This window comes from Aquarana catesbeiana, linkage group LG08, assembly GCF_042186555.1.
Source record: "Aquarana catesbeiana isolate 2022-GZ linkage group LG08, ASM4218655v1, whole genome shotgun sequence".
In the NCBI taxonomy this organism is placed as follows: Eukaryota; Metazoa; Chordata; class Amphibia; order Anura; family Ranidae; genus Aquarana; species Aquarana catesbeiana.
Window position 1 is genome coordinate 25946342 of NC_133331.1, and position 19344 is coordinate 25965685.

Below are 19344 nucleotides of genomic sequence, written 5' to 3' on the forward strand. Positions count from 1 at the left end.
AAAACAACGTAGTATGTCACTACGTTCATATTTGTTGGCTGACAACTCCTTGCCATTTGTATGCAAAACAAGTTTGGGCCAACGCCCTTCGGACAAAAGTCCCCGGTTTTGTTGGCCAACATTCCAATCGCGTGTAAGAGGCTGAAGTGTATAAAGCACTCAACACTCAACTTCTTTGGTCGAGCATGGCAAGGCCTGTTCTGAGTGAAACCTGTTCTGGTAAACCACTGTATGGTCTTGGCCACCATGCTGCAGCTCAGTTTCAGGGTCTTGGAAATATTCTTATAGCCTAGGCCATCTTTATGTAGAGCAACAATTTTTTTTTCAGATCCTCAGAGAGTTCTTTGCCATGAGGTGCCATGTTGAACTTCCAGTGACCAGTATGAGAGAGTGAGAGCGATAACACCAAATTTAATACACCTGCTCCCCATTCACACCTGAGACCTTGTAACACTAACAAGGCACATGACATCAGGGAGAGAAAATGGCTATTTGAGCCCAATTTGGACATTTTCACTTAGGGGTGTACTCACTTTTGTTGCCAGCGGTTTAGACATTAATGGCTGTGTATTGAGTTCTTTTGAGGGGACAGCAAATTTACACTGTTTTACAAGCTGTACACTCACTACTTTACATTGTAGCAAAGTGTCATTTCTTCAGTGTTGTCACATGAAAAGATATAATAAAATATTTACAAAAATGTGAGATACTGTATCTGTTCACATGCACATGTATCTAATGCCGCGTACACACGAGTGGACTTTACGGAAGACTTTGCCCGGCGGACTTTTCAACGGAATTTACAATGGACTTTCTGAATGAACGGACTTGCCTACACACAATCAACCAAAGTCCGCCAAATTTGTACGTGATGACGTACGACCGGACTTAAATAAGGAAGTTCATAGCCAGTAGCCAATAGCTGCCCTAGCGTGGCTTTTTGTCTGTCGAACTAGCATACAGATGAGCGGACTTTTCGACCGGACTCGAGTCCGTCGGATAGATTTGAAACATGTTTCAAATCTAAGTCCGTCCAACTTTTGAGAAAACAAAGTCCGCTGGAGCCCACACACGATCGAATTGTCCGACGAAATCCGGTACGCCGGACCAATTCTGCCGTAAAGTCCGCTCGTGTGTACGCGGCATAACACTATTTGTTTTTAAACGCTGCACTTATGTATACATTTTTAAATATAAATTTGACAATTCTATATTTAATCCAAAACAAAAATAAAATGTTGGCTTTAGAAAAAAGAAAATAAAAGAAAAAAAGAAAGAAAAAAAATGTTTGGCTTTAGATACAAATGTTTCTGTGCACAGCACAAAAAAGAAATGTTGTTTCAATTTGCAAAAAACAATTATGCAACAATTTGTCATGGGCAAAAACAGTGTACAATCAACCCCTAAAATTCAAGGGGGTGGGGGTTTACGTTCCTAGAGCACCCGCAAATTATGAAAAACCGCAAATTTTGGATGTGGTCAAAAAAATGCCTATAAATGCCTATTTTTATAGTTTAAACCCTAAATATGGCCCCTAAAATTAGTAAATGATATTGTTCTTAATAATTTAGCATTAAAACGCATGAAAAATCATATATTGCCACGAGAAAAACCATAAAAAATTGTGGAGGATATTTGCGGTTTCTGCGAAATTGCGCGGGGGGGGTTCCACAAACAATTATTAGTTAGATTCTAAGGAAAAATTGTTGAACCACTGAGGACATGAACTCTGAATTGCGATTTTGCGGGGGTTGGCTGAATTTTATACTAAAATCGGAAATGCTTGACCATCCCTGTAAGCTTACAGAGGTCCTCAGAACTGTGGGTAGATGTTTGCCTGTTACAAACACACTATCTAAAGTAATTATTTGCAAATCCTCTTAATCCTGCAACTCATCTGCTGACCAGTTACTGCCTAAGGCATGTTTGTTGTTTTGAGGTCAGCAGCCTTGCTGTGAAGTCCATGTCCTGCCGTGTAGGAGGGGGGTGTGTAGAGGCAGCAAAAAATACAAAAGCAGCAGCAAAGTTTTCAGGCAGTCTAACGAAGTCCTGCAGCCCTGCACAATGGTGTCCTGGGTGCTGTGTGCGGGTCTAGTCCTTCTTCACTTCTCCTGCTCTGTGGAAGCCAAACTGTAAGTAACTTCATTTTGCTTTAGTAAATGTGTGCAGCAGTGGCTGGTGCTCCATTTTTTTGGGGGGGGGGCTCAAACAAACCCTCGACCAACCCCCCCCCCGTCACTCGCCTGCAATAGTGCCTATAGATAGATAGATAGACAGACAGATAGACAGACAGACAGACAGACAGACAGATAGACAGATAGACAGATAGACAGATAGACAGATAGACAGATAGACAGATAGACAGATAGATAGATAGATAGATAGATAGATAGATAGATAGATAGATAGATAGATAGATAGATAGATAGATAGATAGATAGATAGATAGATAGATAGATAGATAGATAGATAGATAGATAGATAGATAGATAGATAGATAGATAGATAGATAGATAGATAGATAGATAGATAGATAGATAGATAGATAGATAGATAGATAGATAGATAGATAGATAGATAGACATATATATAGAGATATCTATCTATCTATCTATCTATCTATCTATCTATCTATCTATCTATCTATCTATCTATCTATCTATCTATCTATCTATCTATCTATCTATCTATCTATCTATCTATCTATCTATCTATCTATCTGTGTGTAAATATATATGTATACACTGGAGGTAGATTCGCGATCAGAGTTGAAGCAGGGCGCCCTCCACCTTCAGTCCGATGATTCCGATCACAGGATGCTGCTGTAAAGGGACAGACAGGGGTGCAGATCACAGAGTACCTGGCTTTTCTTCTCCATCCATGGAGCCACAGGTCAGGGGCACTTCTGACTTCCTACTGCCACAGAGAAACCGGAAGGCACCCCTGGGGAAAGCACCACCCATGTGCGAATAGAAAACCCCACAGCAAGGGGAAGCCTGCAAGACGGAAGTGTTCCAGCGCAGTGCTTTGCACCGCAAGCACTCACAAAACCCTGCAAATGGGTCATCTCACATGCAATCACATGATTGCATAGACATCATGCTCCCCCATAGTGTATTGTGTTCTTCACCCGTACACAGTGCACTTGCACACTTAAAGGACTTTTTTTTTGTTTTTTTTAAGGACCTTTTAAAAAAAATTAGTTTTTTTTTTAAAGGACCCTTTAAAAAATGTTATTTATTTATTTTTTAGTGACTAGTACTGGTTGGGGGGTGATGCCCGTGTGCACCCTATGGACAGGCCGCCATTGAATGTGTGATTGCTGAGTTGAACATTCCTTGGTGGTGTTTAATAGATTATCAGTTGTTGACCTCTTAAAGCTGTTACACATTTTTAAATACACTATATTACCAAAAGTATTGGGACACCTGCCTTTACACACACACGAACTTTAATAGCATCCCAGTCTAATGCCCCATACACACAGTTGGACATTGATTGGACATTCCGACAACAAAATCCTAGGATTTTTTCTGACGGATGTTGGCTCAAACTTGTCTAGCATACACACGGTCTCACAAAGTTGTCGGAAAATCCGATCGTTCTGAACACGGTGACGTAAAACATGTACGTCGGGACTATAAATGGGGCAGTAGCCAATAGCTTTCATCTATTTATTTATTCTGAGCATGCGTGGCACTTTGTGCGTCGGATTTGTGTACACACGATCAGAATTTCCGACAATGAATTTTGTTATCGGAAAATTTTATAGCCTGCTCTCAAACTTTGTGTGTCGGAAAATCCAATGGAAAATGTGTGATGGAGCCCACACACGGTCGGAATTTCCGACAACAGGGTCCTATCACACATTTTCCATTGGAAAGTCCAACCGTGTGTACAGGGCATTAGTCCGTAGGGTTCAATATTGAGTTGGCCCACCCTTTGCAGCTATAACAGCTTCAATTCTCCTGGGAAGGATGTCCACAAGGTTTAGGTTTCTATGGGTTTGACCATTCTTCCAGAAGCCCATTTGTGAGGTCAGGCACTGATGTTGGACGAGAGGCCTGGCTCGCAGTCTCCGCTCTAATTCATCCCAATGGTGTTCTATCAGGTTGAGGTCAGGACTCTGTGAAGGCCAGTCAAGTTCCTCCACCCCAAACGCTCTCATCCATGTCTTTATAGACCTTGCTTTGTGCACTGGTCCAAATCATTTGGTGGAGGGGGGATTATGGTGTGGGGTTGTTTTTCATGGGTTGGGCTTGGCCCCTTAATTCCAGTGAAGTGAACTCTTAAGGTGTCAGCATACCAAGACATTTTGGACAATTTCATGCTCCCAACTTTGTCTAAACAGTTTGGGGATGGCCCCTTCCTGTTCCAACATGACTGCGCACCAGTGCACAAAGCAAGGTGTCCAAAGTTACACTTTATGTGTCCAAAGTCCCATGACAAGTCACACTAGTGGAAACATAGACTAAGTGAAGCCAAAAACACCCGGGTTGTGTTCAAGCAGAATTCGGACAACATGAGTAAAGTCAATGAAAGCTAAATGTTACAAATCAGTTTTGGACATTTAATAGGCTAATAGGCAAGGGATTGTTAAACAAATGGCATGGTAGACGGAGCGCTGCCCTAGAAGATATATACCAAAGCCAAAATAAAAACGTCTTCAATATCGTTTGGTGGGGAGCACCGATTTATTACTGCTAAAGTACTAAACGTAAAACATTAAAAATGTAAAATCTATTAAATCACGTGCCATGGGGGTGCCCTGTGTCATGTCCCTGCCTGTGAAGTGACACATCTGTATGATATATACATCCTACTACAGCAAATCTGACATTTAGCCCCCCATTCACGCTGAATGCGACTTTGAAATCATGCTACTTCACTTGAAGGTCAGGTCAGTGCGATTTCAAGTGTAACTTGCCTGACATCTATGAGACTTCATGCACAGATGTGTATGCAAGTCACACCTGAAATTGCAAAAAACATTGTGCAGGAACCTTTCTTTTTAAATTGGCATGGCACCGCAAAGTCAGGGTCGCACTGATTTGAACAGTTCAATCGCCGACAATAGGGTGGGACCTTGTCATGCCATTTGGAACTGTCAGATCACATGACAAGTCAGTGCGGTATGAATGGGGGCTGACAAAGAAAAAAAGTGTATTTAAATGGCTGGCAAAATGACAGTATCTGGCAGCTCTGGGGGGACCTCATTCATCTATTCCAGACCTTTACCCTAGATGAGAGTAGACATCTGCAATTTGTCTGAGTACAAATTTGTTTTTTAACAAATTTCGACAAATTTGTTCATTTGGAAATATCAGAATTAACGAAAACCCATTTAACAATTTTTTCAGAATATTCGTAAATTCGTAAATTCGAAAATTAGAAATCTAGAAAATTCAGAAATTCGAAATTTGAAAATCCGAAAACCCAAAAATTCTAAAATCTGAAATAATAACTATTACTAACTATTAAATTTTAGGTATTGGAATTTCCTTTCAAATTTGGCTGTTAGCGCACGTAACGAATACAAATGCAAAGTTACGAATTATCTGAAAGTTCGTTAGTTATCAGTTAGTTATTATTCATTAGTTAGTTATTCTTTCAAATTTTCAAATTTTCTTTCTTGTTTTAGGATTTTTGAATTTTCGAATTTACAAATTTTCAAATTTACAAATTGCGCTCATAACAAATGACCCGAAAAATGAAAAAAAAAATTTAATTAAACGAAAACAAACAAATTTTTCAGGAGTGCACATGTCTAGATGAGAGCCTGTTATAAATGTTAAGAGGGGACACCGCCCAAAAAAAAAAGAAAAAAAAAGCTCAGTGGGGGTTCCCCCATAATTTATATAAGGCCCTTTACACACTCAGTTTTTGACAAGTCATTGAATTAAACCAAACCTCAAAACCCCATGATGAATATCCATCATTAATAATGCCATTCAGCAATGTAGATCCATGTCAATCATGAAGCCCAACACCTGCTAACCCATCGAAAGAAAGAAACCTGCCATTGGCTGACACCTTGTTACCACAAGGTGTCAGCCAGAGCGCCCTTTCCTCCCCCCTGCAGCCAGTGCTGGCTGACACAGGGGAGATCACATGACCAGAAAGGAGTGGCCTGAAAATAGATAAATAGAATTCAGAATAAAGTGTTAGGATGGGGAGGGAGCATTTTTAAGATTAGCCAGCTTTATCCTAGAATTCCACTTTAACTACTTGCTGCCCAGCCGCTGTCATTATACTGTGGCAGGTTGGCTCCCCTGCGTGATTCGCCATAGCTGTACGTCGGTCCCTTTAACAGCTATAGCAGGCACGCTTCTCCCTGGCATGGTGGCTCTTCATGTTGAGGGCATGTGGCTTGGTAAGATTCAAGAGGGAGGAGGCACACACTCGCCCACCTTTCCTGGCTAGCTAGCCTGCATGGATAAGGGTCTGGTATAGATATTTTTGGGGAGATCACACACTTTTTTTTTTTTTGCATGGGGTTCCTCCTTAAAGCCATACCAGGCATGAGGGGTCCATTCTAAAACCTTGGGGGAACCTCAGGTCATTTTATTTGTGTTTTTTTTTCTTTGTTTGGTGTCCATCTGAACATTCATATAAGGCCTGCATAGAGACCAATCAGCTTCCAGATTTTTTAGCCAAAAGGTTAAATGAACAAGCTGAAGTTAGAAGTTGCACAGCTGCACCAGATTCTGTGTGCTCCAGTTTTAGTAAATCACCCCTATTGTTTTCTTGTGTTTGTCCAGGTACAGTATATAACTTTTATCTGTAGGTGCTAGGTATCTGTGTTTTTGTAAAGATCTAATGTTTTCCCATTAAATATACTGAAAACGTGAAATATTTCCATGGGCTGTGCTTAATTTTTTGCACAACTGTATACATAGAAGTTTCGGCTTGAGTTACAGTTCAAGGTAAAATGTTTACTCTAAAAATATCACCCAGAAAGGTACTCCAGAATCTAAATGCCCCCCCCACCACTGTATATTGGGGGATAGTCAAGCATTTGACCCTGGAGTATCAAGTTAATGATTATAATCTGTTACTTTTTACTCAGCAGTGTCAATATTTGCTGTAGTGTGATGAAGATATGGAAAAAAAACTGTGCTATTGGGAAATTAGAAATAAAAAAATCAAGCACCAATTCTCATGTGTAACATAGTTACAGTTCAGAAATAGTATATAAAAATCAAATTGCGCTAATTATTCACATGAAAATGAAATTAAAAAACCAAGAGTCCATAAATCAGTCCACCAGTGATTACAATAGTAAATCTTGAATATTGTTGTTAGACTCCACCATCCACCACTTTTGCAACAGTGCTGCCACCAACAGCTGAATTAACTGCTTACCAGCTCCAGTAGATCCCTCATTACAAGGTAATTACCATGGAGGGCTTTTCATGCACCAGAACTGCACACTTTTCCTACCATAAGCAACCCATTGTCCTGGTCCACTCTGCTCACTTCTAGCTACCCCTGCTGCCATATCTTAGGTTCAGGTGATGTCAGATGTTCTCTGTTCTTGGTATAGGTGAGGTGTACATTATCAGATCTGAGAACAGGTGAGCTTTATGGCCTGATGTCATGTGCACTGCTACACCAGTCTTTTTGACACCTTTACTGCTGCGCCGTAACTTGGTTTCAAGACTTTCCTTATTACTGACTCAGAACAAGTATGATGGTTGTAAAAGTCTTCGAAAAGTCAGACTCCCTACCTGCACACTTTTTCAGGTCTAAGACTCAGATTGTATTATGGCCTTTTCACATCATCATGCTGTGGTAATATGCGCATTTTGAATGGCACCCCAATGCACCTTCACAGCTTACAGCAATGTACTGAACTGTGTTGCTATGTGCTGTTGGAAATTCTCCATGCACAATTTTTGGTGCAAAATGTGCTAGGCAGCCATTCAAATTAAGGTGCTGCCCTAACACTAGGCATGGTAATTTGCATTCATGCACCACGGAAGACGGTGCTGATGTGAATGGGCCCTTAAAGCTGGGGAGAAGGTATGATAGCCAGATGACCAGCATTCAAATGAAGATCCCACAAGGGCAGACGCTCTTGGAAGACTTGCTGTCCTCTACCTTCGAACAGGCCAAAGCAATCTAAGAGCAGCAGTATGTGAGCTGAGAACTACTAAAAAACCCTGACTGAGTTCAGTAAAGTCCCCAATGCATAGTTCCAAGCCAACCGCTTCTGGAAGACCACAATGTTCTGCCATTACCCTCAAACCTCTCACTACTTACAAAATCACACCACTGGCAGAACCAACTAGAAGGAAGATGCCACAGAGCCATCACTCTACCTTGTTTGGGTGTTTTTCAGGCAGTTCTAATCTCTGCTGAGCTCCCTACGAATGCTAGGTCTAAAATGGTGTACTGAGCCCTATGTAGTGTGGCATGGTGATACAACAGGGCTGTTTCTGTGTTCAGATTATTGTTTTTTATTTGTGGTTGTTCTCTTCAGGCCTACCACTGCTCAGAATGCTACCCATAGAACAAAATTTGTTGGATGTCTTCCTGACATCCAACACAATGTACACAAAGCCTAGGTACTATGTTTCTCTAACTACCTTGTCTTTGATGACCATTTACCTTTTGATATTCCGGACCAGCGAGATGTCACACCCTCGATAGAGAGGGAGATTCTGCAGTACTTTAGGCCAGTGAGTCAGCCACTTTATTATACAGAACTCCTAACAATTTTCAAAGGCCAAGTCCACCTTTTTGACTATGTTTCATGTTAAACTCCTATTTAGGATGTGACATGAAACATGGTCACATTCTCCAGCCCCCCACCCTCAAACCAACCCTACCCACTTACCTGAATTGCAGTATGCTTCTTCCTGCATCGTTCTGTTATATTCAGCATTCACCCACATAGCCACGTTGTCTGTCTGCGTCCACATCGGTGGGTGCCCACAACTGTGGTTGTGCATTGAGAAGTTACTTCAAGACTAGGGATGAGCCGAACACCCCCCGGTTCGGTTAGCAGCAGAACAGGCAAAAAATTAGTTCGAACACGCGAACACCGTTAAAGTCTATGGGACACGAACATGAATAATCAAAAGTGCTCATTTTAAAGGCTTATATGCAAGTTATTGTCATAAAAAGTGTTTGGGGACCTAGGTCCTGCCCCAGGGGACATGTATCAATGCAAAAAGATTTTTTTAAAACGGCCATTTTTTCGGGAGCAGTGATGTTAATAATGCTTAAAGTGAAATAATAAAAGTGTAATATTCCTTTAAATTTCTTACCTGGGGGGTGTCTATAGTATGCTTGTAAAGGGGCGCATGTTTCCCATGCTTAGAACAGTCTGACAGCAAAATGACATCTCAAAGGAAAAAAAGTCATTTAAAACTACTCGCGGCTATTTATGAATTGTCGGTCTGACAATACACATAAAAGTTCATTGATAAAAACGGCATGGGATTTCCCCACAGGGGAACCCCGTGCCAAAATTTTTTAAAAAATGGCGTGGGGGTCCCCCTAAATTCCATACCAGGCCCTTCAGATCTGGTATGGATATTAAGGGGAACCCCGCGCCAATTTTTTTTTAAAAATGGCGTGGGGGTCCCCCTCAAAATCCATACCAGACCCTTCAGGCTACCGGGCTACCTCAAAGCACCCTCCCAATGTTGAGGGCATGTGGCCTGGTATGGTTCAGGAGGGGGAGTCGCTCTCTCGCCCCCCTTCTTTTCCTGCGCCTGCCAGGTTGTGTGCTCAGATAAGGGTCTGGCATGGATTTTTGGGGGGACCCCACGCCATTTTTTTTAAACTTTGGCGCGGGGTTCCCCTTAAAATCCATAGGCCTGGTATGGAATTTAGGGGGACCCCCATGTCATTTTTTTTTTTTTAATTTTGGTTCGGGGTTCCCCTGTGGTGAAATCCCACGCTGTTTTTATCAATTAACTGTTATGTGTATTGTCAGACCGACAATTCATTATAGCCGCGAGTAGTTTTAAATGACTTTTTTTCCTTTAGAAATTTCATTTTGCTGTCAGACTGTTCTAAACACAGGAAATATGCGCTTTTGAATTTGCCGCGAACACCCCAAATTGTTTACTGTTCGGCGGACTGGCGAACAGCCGATGTTCGAGTCGAACATGTGTTCGACTCAAAGCTCATCCCTATTCAGGACACTGCATTCTGGATCAAGCAATGCCACACATTATGCTAACACACAGTGTTTTCCTATGCTTTGCCACAAAGAAAACATCTGACTTGGCCTGAAGAGTAATAAAATAATAGATGGATTATAATCTGATTTTCACTAAAAAAAAGGAAATTGTCCATACAACCAGATGATCACTGACATGATGACTATACTAAAAGAAACCATAGATTGGGGGGGGGGGGTTATCCTATCAAATTGAATAGTTGTTTCTTGAATAATTCAAGCTAGTATCTGCATGATTTTGGGAAGCTACACAAACACATTTGCAAACAGGGAATGCTATCAAGAAATAGCATGCTATAGAATTCTTTGTAAATCTACCCTTGTGGTTTCTAATATTCAATCTTCTCTCCTCAGGCACTATGCGGTCATCTTCCCCTCTGCAATTCGCTCTAAGCATTCTGAAACCATATGTATACACCTGGAGGGGGCAGAGGGAGAAAGCAGAGCACAGATCTCCTTACATCTGGATGGAAAGAACACCACTCTTGTAGAGAAGACCTTTAAGCAGGACTCCATCTTCAACTGTGTTGCAATCCAGGTAACAAAAGTTCACATAATATGCTTAAACACATAGTTCATTTTTACCAAAAAACAAAACAAAACACATAGTTCATCATTACCAAAAAAACCCCCCACATATTTAATCTTTACAAAAAATAAAAAATAAAACACATACACTATATTTTCAAAAGTATTGTGACGCCTGCCTTTACACGCACATGAACTTTAATGGCATCCCAGTCTTAGTCCGTAGGGTTCAATATTGAGTTGGTCCACCCTTTGCAGCTAAAACAGCTTCAACTCTTCTGGAAAGTCTGTCCACAAGGTTTAGGAGTGTGTCTATGGGAATGTTTGATCATTCTTCCAGAAGCACATTTGTGAGGTCAGGCACTGATGTGTCAAGAAGGCCTGGCTCGCAGTCTCCACACTAATTCATCCCAAAGGTGTTCTATTGGGTTGAGGTCAGGACTCTGTGCAGGACAGTCAAGTTCCTCCACCCCAAACTCGATCATCCATGTCTTTACAGACCTTGCACTAGTCCAATCATTTGGTGGATGGGGGATTATGGTGTGGGGTTGTTTTTCAGGGGTTGGGCTTGGCCCCTTAGTTCCAGTGAAGGGAACTCTTAAGGCCTCAGCATACCAATACATTTTGGACAATTTCATGCTCCCAACTTTGTGGGAACAGTTTGGGGTTGGCCCCTTCCTGCTCCAACATGACGGAAATGACCAGTGCACAAAGCAAGGTCCATAAAGACATGGATGAGTGAGTTTGGGGTGGAGGAACTTGACTGGCCTGCAGAGAGTCCTGACCTCAACCGGGTAGAACATTTTTGGGATGAATTAGAGCGATGACTGCAAGGTCTTCTCGTCCAACATCAATGCCTGACCTCACAATTGTGCTTCTGGAAGAATGGTCAAACATTCCCATCGACACAATCCTAAACCTTGTGAACAGTCTTCCCAGAAGAGTTGAAGCTATTATAGCTGCAAAGGGTGAGCCACCTCAATACTAAGCCCTATGGACTAAGACTGGGAAGTCATAACAGTTCATGTGCGTGTAAAGGCAAGCGCCCCAATACTTTTGATAATATAGCACAGTTCACCTTTACTAAAAACTGCCTACATCTGTAGATAAAAAACAAGCTGCACAGCTTTGACCAATATTGAATAATGCCCTTGCAATAGGTGTGGGCCATTTACAGTACATACCTCATGAAGCCTGCCATTGCTAAAAACATTGCTAAGAGAAGCCTAGCTGTTACTTTTCACCTTCACCGTGACAGGACTGAGCTCTTTTTCTGATTCAAACTCTCTCCTGATGCAGTTCTGAGCTCAGCATTTGAGAGCTCAGTTCTGTGATGGTAAAGGTCAACAGTAACAGCTGGGCATCTCTTAACAATGTCCAACCTAGAGATTTTCCAGTCAGGCTTCATTAGGTGTGTAAATGGTCTACACTTATAGCAATGGTATCATTCAACATTGGTCAAAGCTGCAAAGTTTGTTATTATCCACAGATGTTCCTTATCTGCATAGGTAGTTTTTTGGTAAAGGTGAACTAATCCTTTAAAGCTCATCTCTGGGCAATGAAAAAAAAACCCTGTCACATGTCCCTCATTTGCAACTGTTCTGGATATGGAGAACATTGATTTGGCACTACAGTTTGGTTCCCTCATCATGGCATCATCATGCCACTGTAGTCTTCTTCTAGATCCTATGAGGATCCCTGGCAATGGACAGCCAATTAGAAGAGACTACCTCACCCAGACAGTGACACGAGCTCCCACAGTACCACCCTCCCGCTCTGCACTCCAGATTGCATAAGACTCAGGACTGGCATAATATCTGAAAGCAGATTTAGATATGTGAAAGGGACTTTTAGATTAAGAATTTTTTACAATATGGTGATTAGTTGAGGGGGGGATTAATGTCCAAAGATAATCTTAAAGCCAAAATCAAAGCCACTACTCCTTTGTGAGGCTTGTTTAGAATAGCAAAGGGTTAGAACAGGGGTGCTCAACCTTTTGAGGAGGGAGGGCCACTTAAGTGATTCGGTAACCGGTCATGGGCCACAATGAAATGAATGGAAATGGTTCAGAATTTTGAATTTTTTATTTTGAATAGCATAATGAAAATGTTCCTCCTGCAGCCACTGAATGCCAGCGGGAGGGAGAAGTGGAGAAGCCGGCTTTCAGCACTTGCAGGATGAAAATGGAGAAAATCGGTTCCTGTATATGCCACCCCCATCACCCCTCCTGTCCAAGTGTAATACAGAATATGACAGGGAAGCCGCACGGGCCCCCTAGAGCATGGGGTGGGGTCACCATTGCAACCCCTAATACTACACCAGTGGTTGGGGGGCAGTAAAAATACTTACCGCTCCCCAAAGCACAAATTTTAACCAACCCCTACTGTCTTGAGCCCCCTATAAGGCAGCTTTCACACTGATCTGCTGCGGTTTACCTGCATTGTATGTGTTGTTTAATACACTGACCTATTTTTCCTCTTCCAGCTTCTGCTGGCATCGCTCTCTAGGCTGCTAGAAAGGACCCAGGTGAAGTGCACTTGGTATTACTCTGCCTGGGATAGGAGCTGGTGCTACAGAGGACACTCGATCACTCTGGTGCTCTGGGATGGGCAGGTCAGCAAGCCCAGATTGCGATCAATGGGTTGATTGTAAAGTTTTTTTTACTTATAAAAAAATAAACATGTTATACTTACCTGCTCTGTTGCAGTGGATTTGCACAGAGCAGCCCTGATCCTCCTCTTCTCGGGTCCCGCTTCTGTGATCCTGGCCCCTCCCTCCTGTGCCCCCACAACAAGCAGATTGTTATGGGGGCACCCAAGCCGAATCACAGCTCTGTGTATCCATTCAGACACAGAGCTCCGACCCGGCCCCCTCTCTCCCCTTATTGGCTAGCTGACTTTGATTGACAGCAGCAGGAGCCAATGGCGCTGCTGCTGTGTCTCAGCCAATCAGGAGGCTGGGGGGGCTGCTGAACCCAGAAGGCTTTTTATCTTAATGTATAGAATGCATTAAGATAAAAAATCCTTCCGACTTTACAATCACTTTAAGTAAATCAACCCTATGAACACTTGAATGTCTGTGCTGTCTTTTACACTGTAGTATGTTTTATGCTTTCTTGCTTAGGTTCCCATGCCTAAACAGATGGAAGTGGTTGGCACGTTGAGCATCTCCATAGAAAATGCAGGGCAATCTATCGTGAAGAGCAGTAAAGTTCTGGTGAAGAAGACAAGATCCAGCCTTCTGATTCAGTCAGACAAAGCTGTGTACAAGCCGGGACAAACTGGTAACTGTTTAGTCAATAAGGGGGTCTTCCGGCAAGTTATAAATTCATATTTGAAAGGCAATTCTAGGCAATAAGTAAAATCAACCAGAAAAAGTGCCATGCAGGAAATGCTGGGAGTGACCTAGTCATAAAATACTTACTTTATTATTATAAAACTAGTAGTATGTTTTGTGATATATGGATGAGGATTGATAATTATTGTTGAGGCAAGTGTTCGCTAGCCGATATGGAATGTTCAACTCCTCTAATCTAAAGAAATTAATTTTCCTTCAGCAACTTGGTTCATCCAAAGAGAGACATTTATTGGACTTCAGAATAGATGACAGAGGTACAGACAGGATAAATGGACAGGGTACAGGATACTCAGAATATTCATGCAACCATCAGACACCTTGAGAGAGCCCAATTTCTCCAGTCATAACTCAGTCAAAAGAACCGTCCCTAATACAGTTTACTATCAGTAAGCAAAGCTGGAGGGATTGGCTGACAAAACACTTTTGATCTTAACATGAAAAGACTTCACTTATAATTAAGGTAAATAGCAATTAAAGTCACTATAGTGTTTACCAGGTAAACAAGTTACCCTTTGAATGCCATTTCCCATGAAGACATGTTGACCCCTTAAGTCTAATTACCATCATTAGATACTTTTTTTTGTATTGCTTATGGCAAACTTATTATTTCATTTATTAATGGGAAAAAAGCTGTTCAAACCTGCCTAAGCCTATGTGAAAAAGTAATTGCTTCCTCCCATGCTGAATCATGAATGAACTGTGATTAACCACACTTATTTGGAAACCTGAGTTAAATTTCATTTGCAACACCCAGGCATGATTACTGCCAGACCTGTTGAATCAAGAAATCACATAAATAAAAGCTGTCTGATAAAGTGAGGCATGCTAACAGATCGCAAAAAGCCACTCATCGTGCCACATCTAAAAAAATTCAAGAACAGATTAGTAACAAAATAATGTACATGTATCAGTCTAGGAAGGGGTTCAAAGTCATTTCTAAGGCTTTGGAACTCCAGTGAACCATGGGGAGAGCCATTATCCCCAAATGGAGATAACTTGGAACAGTAGTGAACCTTCCCAGGATTGGCGGCCTACAAAAATTACTCCAAGAGCATGACGACGACTCATCCAGGAGGTCATAAAAGAACCCAGAACAACATCTAAAGAACTGCAGGCCTCAATTGCCTTGGGTAAGATCAGTGTTCATGATTCAACAATAAGAAAGAGACTAGACAAAAATGGCATCCATGGGAGAGTTCCAGGGCCAGAGCAGCTTCAGGACCTGGATAAATTACCATAATTGATGGAACGATAAATTCTGAGCTCTACCAGAAAATCCTAAAGGAGAATGTCCAGCCATCAGTTTGTGACCTTAAGCTCAAGTGCACTTGGGTTATGCAGCAGGACAATGATCAACACAAAAGCAAGTCCACCTCCAAATGGTTCAAACAAAGCAAAATATAGGTTTTGGAGTGTCCTAGTCAAAGCCCAGACTTAAATCCAATTGAGATGCTGTATCATGACCTTACACAGCCCATATATGCTGGAAAACCCTCTGATGTGGCTGAATTAAAGCAATTCTGCAGAGAAGAGTGGGTCAAAATTGCTCCACAGCAATGTGAAAGACTCATTGCCAGTTATCGCAAACGCTTGATTGCACTTCTTGCTGCCAAGGGTGGCACAACCAGTTATTAGGTTTAAGGGGCAAATACTTTTTCACATAAAGCCAGGCAGGTTTGGACAGCTTTTTTGGCTTAATAAATGAAACCATAATTTAAAAACTGCATTTTGTATTTACTCGGGTTATCTTTGTGTAATAATAAAATTAGTTTGATGATCTGAGTCATTTAAGTGTGACAAATATGCAAAAAATATGCAAAAAAATAAAAAATCAGAAAGGGGGCAAATCCTTTTTTTTACACAGCATTGTGTATATATATATATATATATATATATATATATATATATATATATATACAATACCATATGGTCAAACTACAAAATCACATATGTGATGTAGGCTCAAATACCAATATTATGTTTTCCTAAACACCCCTTTGAACATTTTGTAAATACTTGATGACTTTTGGAAATGTTGTTATTGGGAGATTTGTAGAATTAGCACTAGAGGCTGGAAAGCTTATCCACTGAAATTACTCTTTCTAAAGCCAGGTACACACTATTCATTTTTTTTGTTCAAAAACTGCGAAAAAAAACTGACAGCTTCGGTCAGAGCTGCTGTACTAACCATGCAAATTTAGTTCAGTAATCTCCCCCGCTGAGCTGTTGTTTTCTGACAGGAGTAATGAAGCAAAAGTACTGCAAAGTGGGAAGCAAAATCTGCATATATAATATGCAAATATGTCTGTACATGTATAATTAGAAATTATACAGCTTGAAGATCTAAGATACAAAATAGAACTTTTTAATACATTAATAAAAAACCTCTAAGATTATAATGAAAGTATAAAAACAGCATATTAAATTTGTCTTTTGCAGTAAAGTTCAGAATTCTATCTATAAATGAAGATCTTCAACCCAAAGACATTGTGGTAAGTATGTAAGGTTTGTTTTTTAATTCTTCCAAGAAAAAGTGCTAGATGACAGTTTAAAGTGAACCTGTATTTAGAAGGAAACAGCCAAAATAAAAGCAGCAGTACCAGGTAACTGACAGTGAAAGCAGTCATCACCTGCTCAGTGTCTCTGGACTTTTAGTCGCTATTTTCATAAACATAGACCCAATTTCCTGCAGCACTGACACACATTATGCTGGGAAAGATTTGATCAAACTCTCAACATTAAGTGATACCCTGCCCTAAGGCAACTCTTCCTGTAACTATGACACTAACTGTTACGAGCTTCATAGCAGGGCCTTTCCTACCCACATCCACCCCATCTATCCATTAATCTAGCCCTTTTCAGGATGCCGGATGCATAAATTCCAACGGCGGGGTGTTTTTTTGAAGCCCCTGATTAGAGCTAAAGGCTCTAATATGCTTCAAAATAGAGTGGGCTCGGAGTGCAGAGCATTGCGCTATGAGCCCACCCTGGTATGTTACAATAGCAAATTAATATTCGCTATTGAAACACTGATCCTTTTCGAGACCCGTTTCCAGATTGGCCGAAAAGAGAAGCATCCGATTAGCCGCCGAGGAGGAGGGAAGAAACGAAAGTTGCGGAGAGCAGGGGAAGCTGCCGCCGGGATGCCCGTGGAGATCAGGGGAAGCCGCCGCCACTGCCATGATACCTGCGGAGAGCAGGTGAAGCCGCCGGTGAAGCCTGTGAGAAGTGCTGCCTGAGAATAGATGGGGTAAGTGCTCCAGACCCGACCGACCGGTGGGAGGGGGTGGGATGGTGATGGCACTGTTTGCAACCCCCCCTCAAAAAAAAATTACCCCCGGCCACCACTGCTACTTATAATTGTCATACTCATTAATTTTTACAGCCCTTCAAAGCTAAAGGATAATCTTGTAAGACATAAATACATACGAGTAAGAAATAAATGAAACTATAAAAATCAAAACCTTTACCATTTGGATGTTCTGTCTGTCTGACAAAGCTCTGGGCTTTTCCTTGCAGCTGGTTTCCATTTCTGCTCCCAATATGTTTGTTGCATATATCCCCACGTTCATGTTGCTATATATTATCAATGTGTAATACATTTTGAATATTTTTTTACCATCAAACTGTTTGTGGTCTGGTTTAAAGTCCTAATCTGAAGAATTCATATTTTGACTCAAAACCTTACCATAGAACAAAAAAAAACCTCATTATTATATACATTTTAATGTCATTTTAATTTTTGCGGTGGTAGCTTAGATTGGTCTCCATCCTTTCCGGTTTTATTTTTTTTCCCTTAATGTTTTTCATGTGCACATTATTGATTATAAATATATTCTCTTGATTTTTAAAGCTGAGGCTGCTATTGCTCGACTCCTTCTGAAATGTTAGTTGCCTGCCCTCATGCTTTGTACTTGAATTCATGTCCTAAGACACGACTCAACAAACATAGAAACTGAATTGCATGCTTATTCAAGCTCCCCTATAATTTTCCCATGCCACGTTTGCTTTAAGATTCCTGTTAGTTTTATCCCCTTGTTCTAATCTTTTGAGGCGGAAAATCTTATTGTGTTATGGTTAAATGATTTTCTGAATAAGACATTGGCAGGGGCCGTAGATATTCTTTTTTTCTTGAGGGGTTCAACCTTAGGGTCACAGAGTTCAGAAGTGCATAAGAAACAGAGTGCAGAGTATAGGAGTGCATAGCTTACAGAGGCCGGCACTCTGTCAGCACTCCCTGCTGCGCTGTGCCATGGATGCTCTGGGGGGGTTGGAATCCCTTACACTCTCTTAATATACACCTCTGGATAGTAGATGTTGTATGTGTGTTTCTTTAAAAGACAACTTCAGTCAAAACTATTATTGTTTAAGCTTGGTTCACATTCTGACTTCTTGTGTCTCTTAGTGATATCTTACAAGAATTCCATCACCTTGCATATACTGTGGCTATAACAGCAGTGGGCGGCCCATCCATTAGGGGCGCACGGGTGCCACAACCCCCATCCATGCATCTGGCCTCCTGATCTACATGCAGGGTGCCAGACACATGGATTCCAATGTCGGGGGTGTATTTTTTTGAAGCACGTGATTAGAGCCAGAGGCTCTAATAGGCTTCAAAAAAGGGTGAGCTCGGGGCGCAGATCTCACCCAGCTGTGTGACAAAAGCGAATGAATATTCACTATCGCCACACTGATCTTCCTTCTTACCAATCAAGAAGTGGGTCTTGAGACCCATCACCCAATTGGTTGACAGGACAGGCAATCCTTTTGGACGCTTAGGAGGAGGAGGGAGGAGCTGCACGGCAGAAGCCACCGTGATGCAGAAGAGAGGAGAGGACACAGGACCCGCTGCCCGCAACACGCCAACCTGCCCGTAGGAGCCCGCAACCTAGATGGGGTAAGTGCCCGCGGGACGGAGGGTGTCGCCGACCGACCAACTGGCCGCCACTGCTTCATAGTATTTCCAAGCTTCTGTTTGTTTGCAGAGACGGCATTCCCCCAATATTTTGGGTGTCTTAAGACCAAATGGGAGGCATGTTGATTATATTGTGAGGTGTGCTTCAACTTTGAGGTGTGCTTATACTTGACTTTCTGCAAAGTCCATATTGATATAGGACATCTTAAGGCTCCCAGGGTGCAGCTAATGCACATTGAACAGTCTCTACAGTCAACACAATTTGGATAGTGTTTGTTTTTTAGCTTAATAATAGCATGCAATGCCAATCTGTGGTTTCCAAAGTGAGCAAAATCTTTTCTTGTAT

General features: G+C 41.6%; 1 protein-coding gene across 1 annotated transcript in view; it reads left to right on the forward strand.

The window, feature by feature from the left end:
• The first annotated feature begins 1936 nt into the window (after positions 1-1936).
• Positions 1937-19344, forward strand: part of LOC141105646 (alpha-2-macroglobulin-like) — a 267675-nt gene continuing 250267 nt past the window's right edge. Inside the window, exons 1-4 of the mRNA XM_073595621.1 lie at positions 1937-2132; positions 10553-10736; positions 13850-14009; positions 16523-16575. Of these exons, the coding sequence (XP_073451722.1) occupies positions 2065-2132; positions 10553-10736; positions 13850-14009; positions 16523-16575 (465 nt within the window). The 5' untranslated portion in view covers positions 1937-2064. The remainder of the gene's footprint in view (positions 2133-10552; positions 10737-13849; positions 14010-16522; positions 16576-19344) is intronic.